At 43.5% G+C, this 22,367-nt stretch overlaps 1 protein-coding gene across 1 annotated transcript in view; it reads left to right on the forward strand.

Moving 5' to 3' along the window:
• Positions 1-22,367, forward strand: part of LOC143983491 (complement factor B-like) — a 137,145-nt gene that overhangs the window by 111,257 nt on the left and 3,521 nt on the right. The window contains exons 13-17 of the mRNA XM_077483245.1: positions 239-401; positions 3,089-3,168; positions 7,328-7,431; positions 20,263-20,395; positions 21,671-21,720. Coding sequence (XP_077339371.1) covers positions 239-401; positions 3,089-3,168; positions 7,328-7,431; positions 20,263-20,395; positions 21,671-21,720 — 530 coding nt within the window. The remainder of the gene's footprint in view (positions 1-238; positions 402-3,088; positions 3,169-7,327; positions 7,432-20,262; positions 20,396-21,670; positions 21,721-22,367) is intronic.

Consider the following 22,367-nt stretch of genomic DNA (forward strand, 5'->3'; position numbering starts at 1 on the left):
GCTGACTTATTTTTGAGGTTACAAGCTCCAAGCCTACAACACAGTAAAAAACAAGCAAAGAGAGGTGTTTCAGCTTCACTGGCTGCATGCATGTTCAATAAGCAGTGAATATAGGCAAAACATATTGGCCTTCAGAAGCAGTACATTCACAAACAAGTCAGCAGTGGTTGCTCCTACATTTCTATAATGAGGGTGTTAATTCTGCTTAAAATAGTCATATTCTTATTGGATGTTTCAGATCCATCCAGCAGAGCAAAAGTCACACGGAAAGTCCAAAACATCCACCGCCATCCAAAATATAATCCCAGCGGCAAAAGAGATAAGAATGTTCCAAAATCCTTTGAATATGATTTGGCTCTTGTAGAATTGAGCCAAAAGATTGACTTTTCTCCAACAGTCAGGTATGATTTTTTGTTTGCAGAGAATTCCCTCTTGTGTGTAACATGCAACAACAACATGGGATAGCAAGTGTGAAAATGCTTGTCATACTAAAATGTATATTAAAAAAAACTCTTAATACCCTGTGCCTTGGAGAATATTTACATCAATGTGTTAACAATACACTTTCTGCCACCATAAAAAAAGGACTTTTAAATACAAACAAGACTAACTATAAATACACTCTCTGGTAGCGCAATAATGCACTTAAATATTTTATAGGTGCTCCTAACAAACCAATATAAAATGCCAATGTCTGTGATATTAAAATGTTCATAAATTATTCTATATATTAGTGATATCTTTATAAATTCATAAATGATTCAATGCAACAGTTAATATTCTTCGTTCAACTACACCACAATCGTTGGGTAAATCTTCCAATCCTCCACCACAGTGTGAAAAGTACTCACGACACTCACTAGAGGTTATTGCCTCTCATTTTACTGATCTTCAATTAAAGCATTCAAACTATGCCCTTTATGGTCACTGTTCCTTTAAATTAATCCCATCATTTTGTCGTATTCTTCCATATATCTCTAGGACTCAGAAGAAAAATTGGCCCACATAGCATAATCCCATTTAAAATAATTTTATTAAGGTCCGGTTCACACTGCTGCGGGTGGGAGATCCGGATGTGATTCGCACCGCACTGCAGTGCAAATCACATCTGATCTCCGTAGCGATGCGAGTTCAGCCATACAGATAGTATGGCTGAATTCGCATCGCTCCCGCCGCAAACTCGCACGGGACCCTTTTTTTGGTCCGCAGCAGAATCGGATCGCATGGGTGTTCACACCATGCGATCCGATTCCTGTGCGAGTGTGCAGATCGCACTGCGATATGCGGACGGATCTGGGGGTGTCATTAACATTTCATTGACACTCCCAGCAGTCCGCATAGGGCAGTGTGAACTGCCGGCGGGAGGCATGCAATGCGGGAAAACGCCGCGGATTCGCGGCGTTCCCGCATCGCTATGGTGTGAACCCAGCCTAAAATAAATGCTAAATGCACTTAAAAAAAAAATGTTTCTTTAAAATGCCCATCAAAAAATATCACCATCAGAAGTGCCCAGAATATGATAACTGGTGAAGAATGCGTCTCCCCACGTCACATCTGGTCTGACGTCACATCCGGGTGCCGTAAAGTCCTGCCAATGTGTTTGGTCACAGCTGGCTTCATCTAAGGCTGGGTTCACACTACTGCAAAGTGGATGTGGTTTCCCCACATCCAATTCGCATGACAGGAGAGTGTGCCCAACTCTCAATGGAGTCGGTTAACACATCTCCCTAGCGGCCACAAAGTGGATTGCACAGGGGTCCTGTGCATCTTTGGCTCCGTTTCAGGTCCGAATTCAGGCAAAAATTTGGGCCTGATTTGGGCCTGATTTGTTCCTTAAACAAAGAACAGGGATGCACCGGACCCCTGCTGTGAGCCGCATCTGCACTAAGTGTGAACCCAGCCTCAGGGTAATTTTTAGTTACTCTTGTTTCTATTTACACTAAAATTTATGATTGAGTGTCATATTGAAATTTATTTTAACTACTTGCTGACTGCTAAAGCTATCACTCATAACCCTGGTATTTTTTTTCAGCCAGTGGTCAGCTTGCTAGCTAATTAGCCACTGGATCACTTTCAGAAATGGCAGGAGGGGACAACTGGTGTATCTCAGGCTTACTGTTTTTACCGGCGCACCTGAGAAACAATCAGAAGGTGTGGCCAGCTGGTCACAAAGGCCAACAGATGGTCTCTGATCACCTTTATGGCCTTGAAGGACTGGAGCGATGTCATGACACAAGTATACACATTTATTTTTTTGCTTTTATAGGTAAAGGAGAGATTTGGGGTCTTCTTGATCCCAGATCTCTCCATAAAGAGGACCTGTCATCCTCATTTCTATTACAAGGTTTATATTCCTTGCAATAGGAATAAAAGTGATTTAAAAAAAAAAAATTAAAGGGACAGTGTAAAAAATTTAAAAGCACTCCCATCACTCTGTGCTCATGCACAGAAGTGAGCGCATACGTAGGTTGTGCATGCATATGTAAATGAGATATCGCCATAAACGTTAGAGCAAGAGCAATAATTATAGCGCTAGACCCCCTCTGTAATCCTAAACATGTAACCTGTAAAATGTAAAAAAATTTAAAGCTTCGCCCATGGAGATTTTTAAGTATTGTAGCTTGTTGTAATTCCATGAGTGTGCACAATTTTAAAGTGTAACATAATTTTTCGCATTTGACAAAAAATATTTGGGTATATATTGTGTTTTTTTTTTTTTTTTTTAAATTAAAGTCAATTTTTTCCAAAAAAAATGCGTTTGAAAAACAGCAAATACTGTGTGACATAAAAAATTGCAAAGACCTTCATTTTATTTCTTAGGGTCTCTGCAAAAAAATCGGGGGTTATGAGAATATTTCTAGCAAAAAATACTGATTTAAACTTGTAAAAAAAAAGTGCCAGAAAAGGCTTGGTCTTCAAGTGGAAAAACGTTTATAGTAACTAAAAATTTGAACTCACAGAAATTGCAAAATAAAAAGCAAGGAAAATATTTTCTTACAATGCGTTTGATGGAAATTGATGGAAATATGCATATTTTTCAAAAGAATATAAGCAATGGAAGCATTTCAAAATTATTTTCCTTTTACAGGCCTATTTGTCTTCCATGTACAAGTGGAACATCCTGGGCATTAAAAAAACGAGACAAGGCTGTGTCTTGCAAGGATCATGGTAAGTGTACAAATATCCCATGAAATGTAACCAAGTGTGAAGTAAAAAAATATGTAATTTTTTAACTCGCCTCTAAATGCCTGTTGCTAGGGGGTCCTTCGTAGTCTGCCTCCTTCAGGGCCTGGGCTTCTGACGTCACTTCCCCTCGGTGTAGGAAGGGCTCAGCTCTGCCCCCTCCCTCCTGTCAGTCATCTGGGACATGTGACAGGTCCCAGATGGCTGCACGGCTAATCACGGCGTGTGGCGCTGCTCGCTCATGCACAGTGGGTGCCCAGTTGTGAAGCCACAGCCGGGTGCCCACAGTTGCAATGCCGGCGCCACCGAGCGGGGGGGGGGGGGGGGCGAGCGGGGCTTCGCTCCCCCACATCGCTGTACCCTGGGACAGGTAAGTGTCCGATTTATTAAAAGTCAGCAGCTGCAGTATTTGTAGCTGCTGACTTTTATTTTATTTTAATTTTTTTAAGGGAAACTCCTCTTTAATGTAAAGTTGGTAATATGTGTTCATATTATGTAGATGTTTGGTTATATGACATTACATGATCAGCACATTACTTCAAGTATGGAGTGTTACATGTGGGCTTGTCAATCAAACTCCACATGACTCTGAGTTAGTATTTCCTTTTGTATAGCATATTGCTGAAGTTAGCAGAAATGAATGTGTGCCATACAAGGTTCTAAGTTTTTGTGAGGTTATGACGTTCACATGTAAAATATAAAGCCAACGTTTCCATACTGAGGCAGACACACACACACCCATTATGACATTGACATATTCATACAAAGAGGCTGATAAGTTGAGACAGCTGAATTCTGCCAGAAGTCTAATGCCCTATACACACGGTCGGACTTTCTGAAGGAAAATGTGTGATCGGATCGTGTTGTCGGAAAATCCGATCGTGTGTGGGCTCCATCTGACTTTTTCCGGCACACAGAATTTGAGACAACAAAATCCGATCGTTTTAAATTCCGATCGTGTGTAGACAATTCCGACAAAGTGCCACGCATGCTCAGAATAAATTATGATACAAAAGCTATTGGCTACTGCCCTTTTTATAGTCCTGTCGTACGTGTTCTACGTCACCTCGTTCTGAACGATCGGATTTTCCAACAACTTTGCGCGATGTGCAGGATGTGATACTTTGATTACATTCCTTGGGGTGTGTGCAGCACCTCCACAATTAGTTGCGTTATTAGCTACTGATCTAAAAAGCTATAACTTCCATAACATTGAAAAAGTTCTGGATTAAAAAAAGTTCTGCATGGCCCCCCACCCCAAAGCACCTTGTCCCCATATTGATGAGGACAGGGGCCTCTTTCCGACAACCCTGGCTGTTGGTTGTCGGGGTCTGCGGGCGGGGGGCTTATCGGAATCCTGGAGCCCCCTTTAATAAGGGGGCCCCAGGATACCGGCCCCCCACCCTATGTGAATGAGTATGGTGTACAATGTACCCCTACCCATTCACCTGTGAAAAAAATGTAAATAAAACACAACACACAAGGGTTAAAAATCATTTATTGCACAGCTCCAGGGATCTTCTTCCATCTTGGGGGGTTTTTCTCGCCGGACTCCTCTGCTATCTGCTGCTAGCTCTTTTACTAGCGGAGGAGCCCGGCTTTCTTCTTCACCGCCGCCTGTGGGTCTTCTTCCGACTTCAGGGGTCTTGTCCCCCTCTTCGGGGGTCTTGTCCTCCTCTTCGGTTCTTCTTGCCGGACCTCCGCTCCTTCTTCCAGCTCTTTTACAAGCGGTGGCCCAATCTTCTGTCGCCGTTGTCTTCGCCGTCTTCTGTTCTTCTCTTCTTGAGATGTTGACTCATCTCTGTCTCTGGCCGCAATGACAGGGACGGCGTGCAGCGACTTAGATAGGGACATCGCCGGGTGTATAGGTCGCCGTGCAACACGTCCCTGTCATTACGGCCTTTGGCATTAGGATGATGGATTACAGTGAATTGAGTTGATGGATAAATAAGTTGTCTCAGCCAATCAGCAGGAGTTTCTTTTGGCCACTGTGCATGCTGAGATAGGCTATTTATTCGGCAGGAGTCAGGCGATCGGGGTTCTTCCTGCCAGAGGCTGCGGCCTAGGTGGGGGGGGGTCAAACAGCTCCTGGTTTCTGGGCCTGAAGCCTGAGGCCTATCTAATAATTCTAAGGAGGAGCAGCAGAGGTTAAGCCCAATGCCTGGGGCAGAATCACGTGTGTAAGAGGCTCAACCCGAGGGGAACCTGTTTGTTGCTGGAGGTAAAGGAGAAGCAGTTGCCGGAGGGATGATCACTCCTGTTACCAGAGGCAAGTTTGGAAGGGATGAATTTCTGAAGGAGTACCAGAGCAGATGCTTCACTAGCCGGGGACAGTGAAGTAAGTGGGAAAGCTTCAGTGGTGACTCATCCAGGAATACAGCGGGTAGCTGTGAGTAAAGCTTAACCCTAGGTTCACACTAGTGGATGTGGGGACCAGCGTGATTCCAGCGCCGCTTGCTGCACCACTCCTTTCCAACAGGCAGTTCACACTGCCTTGTGCAAACCGCTGTGGGTGTCATTAACAAAGCTAATGACATCCCCAGTTTAGTTCACAGATCGCAGTTTGAACTGTGAACTCGCACAGGAATCGGATCGTATAGGTGAGAACACCCTTGCGATACGATTTTAGAGTGGGGAAAAACAAGTCCCTGCACTATTTTCTGTACGAATCTAATACGAGTTCAGCCATACTACTGTATGGCTGAACTCGCATTGCTCAGACATCGCATGTGATGGGCACCTGTGGTGCGGATGCGTATCACATGTGATCTCTGAGATCGCGCTAGTGTGAACCCAGGCTACAGGAGTGTAGTGCCGGGCTCCTGAAGAGCATGCGCTATGTTTTTGTAAATTAAATTTTTCCTAAGACCATAGTTGGGTTTTAGGGTTAATTGCAGTAAATTATGGTCTCGGCATCAGTTTGGCTGGACTGTATTGTGTTCTGCCTGTTCATAGGTGTGGGTGTCACCTTTGGCAGGCATTGGAACGTAGTCTGGTTGGACGCATTGGGTACAAATCTCTCTCTCTGAGCCAATCAGTGAGTGCGTTGTCTCGCTGTGTATTCTGGTAGAGGGTACTTAAGGTGCTGGGGGTCACGTGATTCTGGATTCCAGTCCAGAAGTATGTTCTGATCCATCCATTTCCGAGTCTCGGGGCTGGCTTGCCCAAGGCACAGTAACTGGAAGGAGGGTTCCAAGGTGGTCTGGTGCCGTCTCAGGTTTGGAGAGGCCCAGCAACTGAAAACGCAACCAGGGGAGGACTCCTCAGCAGAGGGCCATGCACAAGGCTGGCTGCTTGGAAGGAGCCTTGAAGCTAAGCTGGAAAGGACACCAAGTGAATCTATGCTCTTAAGGTATCACAGGACCGGCTGCGAGATGCTGGTGCCGTATGAGAGTTCCTAGTTTCATCCTTCAGTTATAACCAAGTTACAACCAAGTCTGTGGCAGAGACTTTGCTTATTCTAACGTTACAACCAAGTCTGTGGCAGAGACTTCGCTTTGTTTGAATCAACTGTTGGTTGCTAAATTCGCTAAGAGAGGATTTATCCGATAGCTGTAATATCCAATTGCGAATGGCTATTCCCTGGATTACCTAGAGAGAGACATTTCAAGTGTCAGCAGTTTCAAGAGTACCTGAGGTTTACTACGCATACCCCCTATTCCCTACTAAAAGACTTTTGTTCTGTTCAACGTTTTGCAATTAAAAATCCCTAAAGTGGATTCAAGTGTCGGTCTCTGCAGTTTATTGGGCCATCAACCTTGGGAAACCCCTAGACGCTAACAAGGTGGAGAAGGTAACCGTAAGTCCAAGAAGGCCAGCTACTCCTTCGGGGGTCAGTGCTACAGGAGTATGGCAGGTAGCTGTAAGTAAAGCTTGAAGATAAGTACAGCATTTAAGGATCTACAGTGGGATACTGTAAGTTAAGTTGGAAGATCTACAGTAGGATACTGAGAGAGAAGTTGTTGCTATAGGAGACAGCAGTTGCTACAAGATACAGATTGCTGCATACCACTTAAAGGCCCTTTATCTGTATTGCTGTCTGCCTAGTTCAATTTTTGGTCTGCAGAGTTTTGCCTAAATGCTATTGCAAACATACAAACAGTTGTAAGGACAAATTCTGTCTTCTTTTTTTTTCCTCCCACAGAAAACTTTCTACTGTCTGGAGATCTGGTGAAAGCGTTATTTATTACACAGGAAAGTAGAAATACTTTGGAGCAGATGAATGTCCAGATAAAGCAAGGGGACTGGGTAAGGAGGACTGCAATCTGTAATCCTGTTGCACAGTATATTTGCCTTTAGTAAGTCAACCTCAATGTAATACATGATCCTACCTAAACTATCCAATCACATTGTGTCCAATCAGACAGACTTTGGGGTTAATTTACTAAAACTGGAGAGTGCAAAATCTGCTACATCTCTGCAGAGAACCCAATCAGCTTCCAGGTTTTATTGTCAAAGTTTAATTAAGCAAGCTGAAGTTAGAAGCTGATTGGCTGCCATACACAGCTTCACCAGATTTACCACTCTCCAGTTTTAGTAAATCAACCCATTTACCCTGCATACTCATGGGTAGAGTCAAAGAAGATTGTACCACTGTGAGCTTTACTCTTTACAGTCGGCATCTCATGACAGCACCACTGGATTACATGAACAATTTCAGCCTTCCTATTAGGTCTAGAGTGAAGAGGCACAACCCTTCTCCTTCACACATTGCAATGACCTATCACCATACTTGAGCATTATTGTCTAAACGCATGCAAACACTAACTTTCAGGACTAACAATGTTTGGGCCTGTGTCAATGACTATGAACTTATGTCATTGATATCAGTTTAAGATGCATCTGAGATCAACCAGGATTCAGTAACAGGTGCATTTGACCTCCTTCTGATCTATTTCAGGTGGGTTTTGCATTTTCATATACTTGCATGGGAATGCAAAATCAGTTTGAGGCTAGGTTCCCACTTGAGCCATGTTTTGCCCGAGCACAGCAGTCCAGTCAATTAGATGGGCTGGTGTGCCTCCACAAAATGCAGGGAAAAGGTCCAGCATGGAACCTGCAAGTGCAATGTGGTTCCCAGTGCGGGGAAATGCCATTAGGATTAATGTTACCCCCATGCATTTCCTGAGTAGTAACGCGTTTTTCTGCATGGGTGGTTGTGGAAACAGGTGTGGACCTACAGCGACAACCACCCACACAAGTGAGAAACCGGCCTAATTGAACAAAAAGCCTATTGACACAGGCCCTTAGGTACCTTCCATCTAGCAATCCTAGCGGAGTACATTTTTCCTAGCTATAGATGTATTTACATTTTTTTAAATGGCTACAGCACAGGCTTAAATTGCTGTGAGGGTGGAGACAGGATGCGCTGCTTTAGACCATCGGGAGAGATCGCCCATCGCTGGACCCCAAAGAGATCAGCTCACCCATCGCTGGAGGGAGAAGAGAAGTCTGCATTTTGGGTCAGAGGATTAGCAGCCTAGGACAGGAGTTTCTGAGAGACCATTTGTATATATGTGCGAGCCTTCCGAGTGTGATTCCAGTTTAAGCCTAATGGGAATTTGAGATCTACCTTGGCGACCCTGCTGTGTATACTAAGTGAGCGATCAATAGACATGTGCAGAGTAAAATATTTCGTTTCGGAATTTCGTTTTCGTCTGAAAACTTAATTTATTTAGTTACTCCCGAAATTCGTTTTTATTTATTTCGTTTTTCGTTCAAAAATTGCATTCGTCCGAAAATCCACATGAATCACGGTCGAATCTGTCTTTGAAGGCTTATGGTGTCTGTCGAATGTATAAAGAAGATTAGACGGAGCTAGTATATAGCATACTTTAGAACCCCATTAAAGTCTATGGGACTCCAACGTTCAAAATCTAAAGTGCTCATTTTAAAGGCTAATTTGCAAGTTACTGTCCTAAAAAGTGTTTGGGGACCCGGGTCCTGCCCCAGGGGACATGGATCAATGCAAAAAAAAGTTTTTTCGGGAGCAGTGATTTTAATAATGATTAAAGTGAAACAATAAAAGTGTAATATTCCTTTAAATTTCGTAGGGGGGGGTTGTCTATAGTATGCCTGTGAAGGGGCGCATGTTTCCCGTGCTTAGAATTGTCCCTGCACAAAGTGTCATTTATGCAGGAAAAAAAGTCCTTTAAAATCACTCGCAGCTATTATGAATTGTCGGCTCCCGTAATACAGAGAACACTCATTGAAAGTCATTGATAAATAAATAAATAAATAAATAAAAAAAAAGCGTGGGGGTCCCCCAAATTCAATTACCAGGCCCTTCAGGTCTGGTATGGATATTAAGGGGAACCCTGCCTCAAATTTAAGAAAAAATTTGACGTGGGGTTCCCCCTAAATATCCATAACCAGACCCTTCAGGTCTGGTATGGATATTAAGGGGAACCCTGCGTCAAATTTAAAAAAAAATTGACGTGGGGTTCCCCCTAAAAATCCATACCAGACCCTTTATCCGAGCACGCAACCTGGCAGGCCGCAGGAAAAGAGGGGGGGACGAGAGAGCGGCCCCCCCTCCCTCCTGAACCGTACCAGGCCACATGCCCTCAACATTGGGAGGATGCTTTGGGGGTCTGTGACCCCTCAAAGCACCTTGTCCCCATGTTGATGAGGACAAGGGCCTCATCCCCACAACCCTGGCCGGTGGTTGTGGAGGTCTGCGGGCGGGGGGCTTATCAGAATCTGGAAGCCCCCTTTAACAAGGGGACCCCCAGATCCCGGCCCCCCCCCTGTTTGAAATGGTAAGGGGGTACAAAAGTACCCCTACCATTTCACAAAGAAAGTGTAAAAAATGTTTAAATAAAACAAACACACTTTTGAAAAATTCCTTTATTAAAAATAAAAAAATAAAAAAAAGATTCCAGCGGCGGTAATCCACTCTTGCTATCCAGCGACGGACGGTCATATCTCCAGCGATGTCTCATGTCATCCAGCGCAGCTCAGCATCCTTCTTCTGTCTCCGTGTAGGAGACATTGCAGGCATTCCGGCGGCTGACGTTTGTTATATACGGAGGGCGGGGCCACCCGTCACCTGACCCCGCCCCCCTCTGACGCAAGGGGAAACCCGGGGTTCCCCGTGACGTATAGGTGACCCGCCCCCCTCTGATGTAACGGAAACCTGCCTGTGTTACATCAGAGGGGTGCGGGTCACCCCTACGTCACAGGGAACCCCGGGTTTCCCCTTGCGTCAGAGGGGGGCGGGGTCAGGTGACGGGTGGCCCCGCCCTCCGTATATAACAAACGTCAGCCGCCGGAATGCCTGCAATGTCTCCTACACGGAGACAGAAGAAGGATGCTGAGCTGCGCTGGATGACATTAGACATCGCTGGAGATATGACCGTCCGTCGCTGGATAGCAAGAGTGGATTACCGCCGCTGGAATCTTTTTTTTATTTTTAATAAAGGAATTTTTCAAAAGTGTGTTTGTTTTATTTAAACATTTTTTACACTTTCTTTGTGAAATGGTAGGGGTACTTTTGTACCCCCTTAGCATTTCAAACAGGGGGGGGGCCGGGATCTGGGGGTCCCCTTGTTAAAGGGGGCTTCCAGATTCTGATAAGCCCCCCGCCCGCAGACCTCCACAACCACCGGCCAGGGTTGTGGGGATGAGGCCCTTGTCCTCATCAACATGGGGACAAGGTGCTTTGAGGGGTCACAGACCCCCAAAGCATCCTCCCAATGTTGAGGGCATGTGGCCTGGTACGGTTCAGGAGGGAGGGGGGGCCGCTCTCTCGTCCCCCCCTCTTTTCCTGCGGCCTGCCAGGTTGCGTGCTCGGATAAAGGGTCTGGTATGGATTTTTAGGGGGAACCCCACGTCAATTTTTTTTTAAATTTGACGCGGGGTTCCCCTTAATATCCATACCAGACCTGAAGGGTCTGGTTATGGATATTTAGGGGGAACCCCACGTCAAATTTTTTCTTAAATTTGAGGCAGGGTTCCCCTTAATATCCATACCAGACCTGAAGGGCCTGGTAATTGAATTTGGGGGACCCCCACGCTTTTTTTTTTTATTTATTTATTTATTTTTTATCAATGACTTTCAATGAGTGTTCTCTGTATTACGGAGCCGACAATTCATTATAGCTGCGAGTGATTTTAAAGGACTTTTTTTCCTGCATAAATGACACTTTGTGCAGGGACAATTCTAAGCACGGGAAACATGCGCCCCTTCACAGGCATACTATAGACAACCCCCCCCCTACGAAATTTAAAGGAATATTACACTTTTATTGTTTCACTTTAATCATTATTAAAATCACTGCTCCCGAAAAAACGGCCGTTTTTAAAACTTTTTTTTGCATTGATACATGTCCCCTGGGGCAGGACCCCGGTCCCCAAACACTTTTTAGGACAGTATCTTGCAGAATCTTTTCTCTCTGTCAAATCTTTTTTCTCTGTCGAATATTTTCTCTATATAATCTTGGACTAATAGAGGTAAGGTTAGGCACATTCGAACACAGGTTCTATAGACAGATTGTTGTCAGAGTCATGTCGAATCTCCTATTCTATATCGAACTGTTGTAACAATGAAAACGAAAATAAAGCATTTATTTATGTCGGATCTTTCGTTTTTCGGATTTTGTGCTTTCGTTATCGTTTGTCAAAACGAAAACGAAAATAGCTGAAATTCGGACGAAAATGCATTCGGACGAAAACGAATGCACATGTCTAGCGATCAAACGCTTGCCTCTGGTAAGCATGTATTCTTCGTGGTGTCTAGCACCTTTTTGGTGATGGAAGGTTGCACGTTTGGCTATAGTTATTGAATGGACTATTCTTTTGGATTTTTCCACTTTGGGCTTTGGGTAATTTTTTCACGTTTATTTATCTATTTATAATGTTTCATTCATTTTCATTTGCATATTCATTATTAGTACCTATGATTAAGTTTATTCACATGCATTTTTCATTCTTGTATATATTGATGAATTCCATCTATTGAGAATTATTTTTTATTAATTTTATTATTAATTTAACAATTTCACTCACTATATTGATGTTTTAGATTACTGTGACAATTTATTTATGAATTAATTATAGTTTTTGGGAGTGGGGAAAATATTGTCAGCGCAGCTACATATTTTCTTCTTGGTTCAACCATCGCTGGACCCCGGCGAAGAGATCAGATCACTCATCACTGGACCCCGGAGAAGAGATCAGCCATCGCTGGATAGCAAGAGTGGATTACCACCGCTGGAATCTTTTTTTCATTTATTTTTTATTTTTAATAAAGGACTTTTCCCAGCGGTGTCTGTGTGTTTTTTAACAATTTTTTACACTTTCTTTGTGAAATGGTAGGGGTACTTTTGTACCCTCTTACCATTTCAAACAAGGGGGGCCAGGATTTGGGGGTCCCCTTGTTAAAGGGGGCTTCCAGATTCTGATAAGCCCCCCGTCCGCAGACCCCCAAAATCACCGGCCAGGGTTGTGAGGATGACGCCCTTGTCCCCATCAACATGACGTCACAGACCCCCAAAGGATCCTCCCAATGTTGAGGGCATGTGGTCTGGTTCAGGAGGGGGGGCTCTCTCGTCCCCCCTCTTTTCCTGCGGCCTGCCAGATTGCGTGCTCGGATAAAGGGTCTGGTATGGATTTTTGGGGGGAACTCCATGCCATTTAAAAAAAAAAAAAAATGCCGTGGAGTTCCCCCTAAAATCCATACCAGACCTGAAGGGTCTGGTATGGATATTTGGGGGGAACCCCACATAATTTTTTTTTTTATTTGGAATAGGGTTCCCCTTAATATCCATACCAGACGTGAAGGGCCTGGTAATTGAATTTGGGGGGAACCCCGCGCTTTTTTTTTTTATGACTTTCATGACTTTCAATGACTGTTCTCTGTATTACTGGGAGCCGACAATTCATTATAGTCGCGAGTGCTTTTAAATTACTTTTTTTCCTGCAGAAATGACACTTTGTGCAGGGACAGTTCTAAGCACAGGAAACATGCACCCCTTTACAGGAATGCTATAGACACCCCCCAGGTACGAAATTAAAAGGAATATTACACTTTTATTGTTTCACTTAAAGCATTATTAAAATCTCTGCTCCTGAAAAAACTGACGTTTTTAAACGTTTTTTTTTGCATTGATACATGTCCCCTGGGGCAGGACCCCGGTCCCCAAACACTTTTTAGGACAATACTTGCATATTAGCCTTTAAAATTAGCACTTTAGATTTCTCCCATAGACTTTTACAGGGTGTTCTGTGGCTTTTCGAATTTGCCGCAAACACCCCAAATTGTTCACTGTTCGGCGAACAGGCAATGTTCGAGTCGAACATGATTTCGACTCGAACTCGAAGCTCATCCCTACTGGTGACTGCTATCCCTAAAATTCACAATGAAAGAAAATCCTAAATTTTGGGTTCTCAACCAGAACTGGCATAGTGGTTAAATCTTGCAATGGAGACACTAGTTCTGGTGACCCTGTGACCACTCCCTCTCACTCCCTGTTGTGGCTATGTGGCAGGAAGTGAAGGGAAATGTTCCACTTAGATGACAAAGTAAAAAAACTGTCAGGGGATAAAACCCTCCCTTACTCTATCCTAAATGGAAAAAATGCTTTCTGGCCTAGTTTAATTGCTGTCCAGGGAGGACTGGGCTGGGGGATATTTTCTCCCTGGGTCAGTACCAATAAGATAAATTGGGCTGGTGGTCCTGAGTGGAGATATTTCTCTAGTCCGACTTTGATCAGAGAGGGACCTACAGTCAGTGAAGCTTACCAGGCATTATGTAGCTACCTGCTACCTGTGCAGCGCACTGACTTCCTTTGTGGCTCTGAGATGTCATGTGACTGAACGCTGAGAGTTGCAGAGAAAGCTAATGCTGGAAGATTTGAGAAGGTGTTTCACAACTAACCTTGGCCTTTAGAAACACCCACTTTCAACCAATTGAACCTCACTCCTTTAAAAACAAGTTAAAATTGGCTGCTCCCCTATTTCTATTCTAAGAGATTTTGCAATGCCAACCAATTATGGAGGGACCATGGCACACTTTGCGTGGTACACTTTCTTTAGCCTGCAGAATTCTGACCCTACCATAGAAAGGCCCAGTTAGATCTAGTTGGCCTCCAAACCAAAGGTTCCCCATCCTACTCTGTTTGCAGTTATAGTCTGCTATGAAAGGATGGGTACTCACTGATGAGGTGAACACGCAGGCCTGGGGAACATGTACCAAAGCAAAATAAAGTTAAAAAAAATAAAATTAGGTGGGGAGCAGAGATGTTACTAATGTTTAAAAAAAATAAAATTAACATTGCAAAATTCCTTTAAATACAATATCTGGGGGATGTCCTGAACCTGCCTGTTAAGTGGCACATTTGTATGATGTGTATAGAGATCTACTGCAAAACTGATATTTACAATGGAAAAAAATGCAGTTTCATTTGCCAGTAAATGACCACTGCCAGCTGCTTCATTCTGTTTGTAAACAAAGCTGGTGAGGTTTCCTTCATTTATACCAGGCCTTTATCTTAACCTCTCTGGCGATATGATTATTTAAGATTTTAGGTGCTGAAAGCGGTACCATTATTTTGCATGGAAATTTGGCGTTTTATATTGTAGGCCTGTAATTCTTAGGAATAACTCACTTAAATCTGTCCAAACCAGAGTCTAGTAGACATTTCGGGTATGATAAAGTTTGAAACACAAAATCATAAATTATAATATAATAAATAACTATAAATAATAACAAATAATAATGTATTGAATAAAAAGTATTATTATTATTATTATTATATTTTAGTAAATAATATAATTAAATACACTGACTTTTTTTTGGCCAAACAAGGGTGCAATATTAGTAGTCATATTGCTTCAGTAAACATCCCGGTTATGGAAAATTTTAAAACATGGTACAGCACAAAGTCCGAAGTCATAGTCAGGACAGTAGAACCTGGTTTCTTTTCTGATTTTCCTTCCAGTGTTGTCACGCTTAGAGCAGCAAACCATACACATCCTTGTGGGCCATGTGGTCCATAAAGTGACAACCAGTCAGGCATTCTGGGTTCACAAAGCCAGCAGCACGACATCCAGATCTATTTACAGTTGGTGTTTGGTGCTTGAGAAATATAAGTTTGGCAACTTTCCAAACAAAGTCCGCATGAACCACAGGTTTGTCACTCTTTTATTTTAGAAGAATGAAAGCATTCCACTGGCACTGTTCAAGAAGATGCCTGAAGATTTTTTTGTAATTTTTTTTGTTGCTTTCTCATGGCTGGATAAAAAGTCATGCCCTGGTCAGCTCTGTTAACACCTCCGATGGTGTTGTTGTAGTCCATCACGACTTGTGATTTCATTATGTCTTTTCCACCTTTTGTGTGTACCATGACAGTAGAGGTGTTGTGAATAGTACTCATTAGGCACACATCTTTTTTGCTATTTCAGTGCCATTATTTTGCCTTTCTGCCAGGCAACTATTTCTCCTGCCTTGAGCTTTTTATTGCCAAACGTTGGCGGCATGTCACACCGGTTAGCTCTAATGGTCCCATATGCATCTGTCTTGTGCTCTAGAAGAAACTTAAAGCCCCTGTACACACGGTCGGAGATTTCCACAACCAAATCCGTCGGATTTTGCCCGTCGGATCTTGTCCGAAACTGTTGCATACACACGGTCCGACAAAGTTGGCGAAATATCCGATCTTTCAGAATGTGATGACGTAATTTAGATACGATGGGACTACATTCAGGCTAGTAGCCAATAGCTTTGATGTAGGAATTTGATCTGAGCATGAGTGGCACTTGGTCTGATCAAAATTCTCTACACGTGATCGGAGTATGTCCGATCGGCCCAGTTGGTCGGGAAATATTTCCCACATGTTGGAAAATTGGGTCCGACGGATATTCCGACTGAATCAGTCCGATGCATACCACACACAGTCGGATTATCCGACGACGCGGTCCGATAGGACACATTCCGACGGATTCTCCGACCGTGTGTACAAGGGCAAAGAGTTCTGGAGAAGTGTAAAAATTATCTGTGGTTACACAGTAGCCCTGATTCAGCAATGGCTCAAAGTAAGAATGGTTGCCATTCCATAATTACTGAATATTTCCTTGAATTTGGTTCCTTTCCCAGTTTAAAGGACCAAATTCCATATGTAACCAGTGCTGGATTCACAGAGCATGAATGATTTTATGCCAAATCGTGCTCTCTTAGACGTGATATACTGTATCCAGCTGTCTTTTATCAATACTGATGTCTCTATCTGGTACTAGGTCTGCTGGAAATTTTTCTGAATAATTTGATATATCTCCCAAATCTTTTTCAGTTTTGGTGCTGGATGAGAAGTACAAATATTTTAATTATGAGAGAAAATTTGTACTCCGACATGACCGTGCCAAAAAAAAGGAGTGGCTAGTAATTTGTTGGTTGTCCAATACCACTTCTCCACCACTCCCTGAAGAATTATGAGGCCCAGAAACTTCCAAATGTCCTCTTTGGTCACTGGTTCCCACTTTCTGCTCCTTGCAAACCTCTGATGCGTAGCAGCTTGTTGCTCCTGGTACCAATTTGTCTCTGTAACAATTTTTTCTATAACCTCATCAGTCAAAAAGAGTTGGAGGTATGCCAAGGGGTTGTGATCTTACCTCCAGTAAACGGGAATCTTGGGGGTGCTGCGTGCTCTGTACCGCAATCAACCGAGCACCAAGTCCACACATCACTGGGCACAGTCGCAGGATCATCGCTGAAATCGCTTTCCGTGCCTGATGACAAACTTCCCCATGAATCACTATCACTCAATTCTGCAAGCGATTCTGTATCACTGTCGCTGTATTCCAGCCGATCATATGCCGCTTTTGAGGTGGAGGCACGCTTTTTTGATGCCATGGTCGCTCTGAAATCTCCAGACAGAAAGTACAGTAAAACTGCAGGCAAGGGCACTGGATAAAGCACTGGAGGCAAACTAAGATCAATTTTATTTTATTTAGTAATGTAATCCAATAGGATTACAATGTATCAGTGTGTTTGTGTTTTATACTGTTTGAATTTGCTGCCGGTTCTACCCCCCTGCATCGCAACGCTTGCAGGGATCTTAAGCCAGGGCACACAGTGCATCAGGCGGAAGATCCAGCCGCACAACACAGCGGGAGTACAATGCGGGATCCCGGGGACAAGGTAGGTAACCTCTTCCAGGATCCAGCGATGTGATCATCTCACCCCCCGTGCCACACTCAGGAATACCGCCGGGGGGGTTAAAGGATAAGTTCATCTTTTCGTAATAAATAGAAATATGACAGATCTAACCAGAAAGGGGGCTTTTGGAGAGGACTAGGAGCAAGCCTCTTACCCACTGACTGTGGGCCCTGGCATTTAACACCATTCATTGGGAGGTGTATACCTGGGGAATCAATGGAGTGGTCTTATTTTTTATTTAGATGCATGTCTCCGCAAAACATGCACTCTGGGAACTGGAGGTTCCATATCCATATTTTTGGCCATTATGCTTCAAACCATCAATGACTGCAGATGTTAATGTAATCAGCTCAAACCACTGGGGCCTCCTGCTATAATGTGTTTATGCTAAGTAGATCTCTTCCATTATTTGTATTGTTTCTGTCTGTCTGCTAGTATTGTGTCCCCTCTATCTAGGCTGGTTTAAGTGACTAGTTAAGTAGCTCAAGTTAATTATATCACCATTATATCAGCTATAGTAGCATAGTTTATGTTGGTTGTCCCTTAGTTTTGTTAATCATATTTCTGCATACAATTTCCTTTGCATACGATAATTTGATCAGGCTCACCTGACCTGTGTGCTATATATTCTGTGTGAGTTTCTAATGAGTTCCTTAGGATTTTACCTCACGTCTTATCTGTGTACGATGATTGGGGTAAAAAGGGCTGGTATTAGCTCCCGGTCTCCTCAGAACGGTTTGGAAGGCAGGATTTGGTGAAAGGAAGCACCTAGTCAGGGTGCCAAGCAGTTCCATAACATTTGGTGGCAAGTGGTGGGATGCTTCCTGCAGTCTGGGATAGCCAAATCTCCACCGGGATCCAAGGTCCGGATATCAGAAGCAGAGAGGTACAAATACCAGTCGCCATAGAAGAGCGATTCAGAATGAGGTTGCGAGAGATACGGATACAGCACAGGGGACCAGTGTCAGTGCAGGTCCTGCTGGGAACTCTGGAAGGAAGCGCTAGCCCATGAGCAGCACCAACAGGGAAACATTCTCCCCTTCATCCAGGAAAGATACTGGTCGCAATACGAAGTGCGAATGCTGTTACTGGGGGAGTTACAGCTGAGTTAAGCAGGCTGGTCCAGGTGGAGATGCGGTTGGACGAGAGCTAGAGGGCCTTCTGCTGGTATGTAGCCTAAATGTGCCCGTGGACAAAGGATGACAGCCCGATGGGTTTGGCTACAGTGGTTTGGGGCTGTTGTTCTGGAGGCTGTCCAAGGACCCGGACTTTGACAGGAAATCTTGGAGTACTTAGAACGGATGATGAATATCTCAGACGTGCTCTGGGCACAGGAAGATTTGGAGTTTCTGGCCATTCAGAAGTGGGAGCTGGAGATCGCATACAGACGGCTGCTAGACTCTGCTCAGCAGGTCTGGGCTCCCTTTACCTGGGACTATCAGGAGGTACCAACCAACAGCTCTAAAATCCTGGCTGAAGTATCGGCAGTGGGCCAGAGTAACAGTGTGCTTTGCCCGCCACCACCCGCATCTATGGAAGCTCTTATGGCGGATGCAGTGAGTGTTGACTGACCTTGATGAACCTGTTTCTGCACAGTACAAGCTTGGATGGAGGAATGCATCTGTCCAGCTGCAGTTCAAGGGCTCGGGTGAAGAGGAAGCCATCTTTACTCCCAGCCACAGATCACCGAAAAGCATGGATTTTTTTGACTTTTCATCAGAGGATGTTATGGATTATGAGTCACCTGCCGAAGTGCTGGCACTAAACCCACGTGAGATTTTTTTCTCACCTCATCCACTGGATATTTAGAATCTTGTCAGTTTACTTGCATTTTTGAACAGATTTTCAGATTACATCACTTCCTGTAGCTTTTATCAGCATTCATTTCCTGTTAGGTTATCTCCAGAAGCCTTCACCTCCTTGTTGCATCACAGAAGAGAGTTGATAGGGTGTGTTCACCACTGTGGACCACTCCTCCCTCATTACAAAACCATCTACCACCTACTCTCTATACAATCTAATTGTACAATCTCTTTTTAGATCTCCCATCAGCTATGCAATACAAGGGCCTGTCTGATTGGATACAAATTGAATGGATTGTTAAGGTGTGTCCTCTAATCCATAGTTCTGGTAAATCTAAAGGAAATTGTACAATCAGATTGCATGGTGTATGGCCATCTTTATACAAGTACATAGGAGTGAGTGGACAGAAACACTCAGTTGTCAGGCCTTGTTCACATCTCCATGTAGTGAAAACTCACATTCTCCCCCCGACCCTTAAAGTGGTTGTAAACCCTACAACACACTTTGACCTACAGGTAAGCCTAGATTAAGGCTTACCTGTAGGTCCAAGAAATATCTCCTAAACCTATACGGTTTAGGAGATATTTGCCCGAATACAGGCACCACTGTCTACGGCGCATGCGTCGTAAACAGCGGCGTGCAGGCGCACTGAGCGTGACATTTTCAACGACGGAGCTGCAGCGCGTGTCAGCTCCCGTGCGCATGTGCGGGAGTGACGTCATCGCGGTTTCGCCGAATGACAGCAGCGGAGCTGCGAGACCCCACGAGAAGATGGATGCGCCGGACTACAGGGGACAGCGGTGACTTCGCTGGCTCCTGTGTCAGGTAAGTGACACATAATGGACTACTATGTGATGCATAGTAGTCCATTATGCTTTACCTTTGCAGGGAATGAAAGAGGAAGTAAACTCATCAGGGTTTACTTCCTCTTTAATTCCCTGTGCAACTGAGGTTTACGTCTGACAACTGACCATTTAGTTTGGCTGATTGCTGAACTACTGAACAGACAAAATTCAGTTTGAACTGGCAGCTCTTTCCTAGTACTCACAAACACAGTCAGCCTCTCCTCTGTCTGATTTTTTTTCTCATTCTATGCTAATCTACTAATTTCTTATTTACAGAGACAAGGTTGCCTCAAAGATGCAGAGAAAGTGGAAGACTTTAAAGATGTAGTAGATATCAAAGATGTTGTAACCGACAATTTCCTGTGTACCGGAGGACTAGACCCTGCCGTGGATCCCCAGACCTGCAAAGGTAATCTATAACTTTGCTAAACCAATTTTTTTCATTTTTTTTCATGCTTGCATATCTACCCAAGAATCTGTCAAGATAGTACAAGGGAGCTGCCATTGCTGACTTGGTTTTAAAAGTGCAATGGTCAGATATTGTATCCTGATCCTTAGTCCTTACCCCTCTATGTGTTAATTCATAGATCTAAAACAATGATGTGTATATAAAGTGTCAAGATAACTCATGTACACATGCCTGTTCCAGGGCATTGACCCACAAAGCAATGAAGCATCCATTAGCATAACAGTCATGGACCTTGCACCTTTAAAAAAACAAGTAAAAAGTGAAAGTTTCCTTATTTCAATCCTGACTGATTACCTTTAATTGCTAACTCCAACCAAAACTAATGTTTTATTTTTGGGAAGACATGGCTGGTTTTAACCACCCCTTTATCTTGGAGACATCAGGAGGGGAAAAAAGGGATAGAGAGTTAGAAATTCCCAGCAACCTTACAATACTGAGTTTTGGATGGACCTGAGGTTTAAGTGTTAAGAGCAGTGGTGGCCCATCCATAGGGGACACACGAGCGCTGACTGCATTTGATGGGGCACAGTGAGGCTGCATTTGATGGGGCACAGTGAGGCTGCTTTTGATGGGGCACAGTGAGGCTGCTTTTGATGGGGCACAGTGAGGCTGCCTTTGATGGGACACAGTGAGGCTGCATTTGATGGGACAAAGTGAAGCTGCATAAGGTGAGCACAGTGGTTGCATAAGATGAGCACAGTGGCTGCATAAGATGGGCACAGTAGCTGTATTTGATGGGGCATAATGGGAGCATTTGATATGGCACAGTGGCTGCATTTGATGTCACAGTGGCTGTGACATCAACCACTGGTTAAAAGGACAACTTTCACCATGCTAGGACATGGCCTATCAGGTCTTTCCAGAAATCTGGAGCTTATGTGTCTTGCTCTTTCACAGTTCCTTCTTCTTCAAAGTCATTTGACTTCTATTGGTTTAGCTTTTCTTGTTTGTCATACACAACTGGCCTTATTCGATAAAGTGTTCTAAGTACAGCAACTCATTACAATTTATCCTAATGATTCATATCCTAATGATTCATTCAGATTCAGTGCTTTCAGCCCATCCAAAATGTATCAATACAAAAATACATTGACTCTTGCATTCAATTTTGGATATGGCAGGCAATAGGCAAAGTACCCATTTCAGGCAATATAGTAGTAATACACCCTGCTTACCTAGCATCAGTTTATTAATGCTTATTTTTATCTCTTGCAGGAGATGCTGGGGGTCCTCTTATTATACAACATAACAAGCGTTACATCCAGGTACAGTAAACCTATCTTTTAACTATTGGGAAAATATATAATCTAAATATAAAAAATGTGTGGTAATAAATTAATGTAGCTGCTATACACAAAGTGCGAAACACATGACCATACTGACAAAATATATAAATACAGCGCTCACAAACAAAGACCCATAATAGGTGACAAAAAACATATAGACCATATAAACGGGAAAAAAAAGTGTTTCACAACTAAATACAGTCCATATAAAACTAAAAAGGTGCTTCACAACTAATGTGCAAAATGGCAGGGAATGCTTCACATCTGGTGTGCAAAAAATGTAGAGAAAAATGTTTTTTTTGCTTTTTTTCCAGGCGTACCAAGACCCCCCCCACATGTGTCACGATGACACACAGCTTTTCAATCTGGGAGTCAATACAGGCTTAGAACGATATCCAGAAAATGACACAGGATGGAAGATTCACTGATGAGATGATAGAGGATCCTTCAACGTAAATAATCAGCCATACAAAACAGGTACCCAGAAAGGAAGAAAAAAGGGGGACCAATAGTGAAGTATGCTAAGAAAGCAAATTTGTTGCACTTAAAGGGTATACTTACAAAAGTAAGCTAAAAACAGGCATTGAAATTGTAAGAAGATGCATTTCGAAATGCATTGACGTGAC

The sequence above is a fragment of the Lithobates pipiens genome, unplaced genomic scaffold (genome assembly GCF_037356315.1).
Source record: "Lithobates pipiens isolate NorthernLeopardFrog02 unplaced genomic scaffold, aLitPip1_a1.2 Scaffold_1, whole genome shotgun sequence".
NCBI classification, from domain to species: Eukaryota; Metazoa; Chordata; class Amphibia; order Anura; family Ranidae; genus Lithobates; species Lithobates pipiens.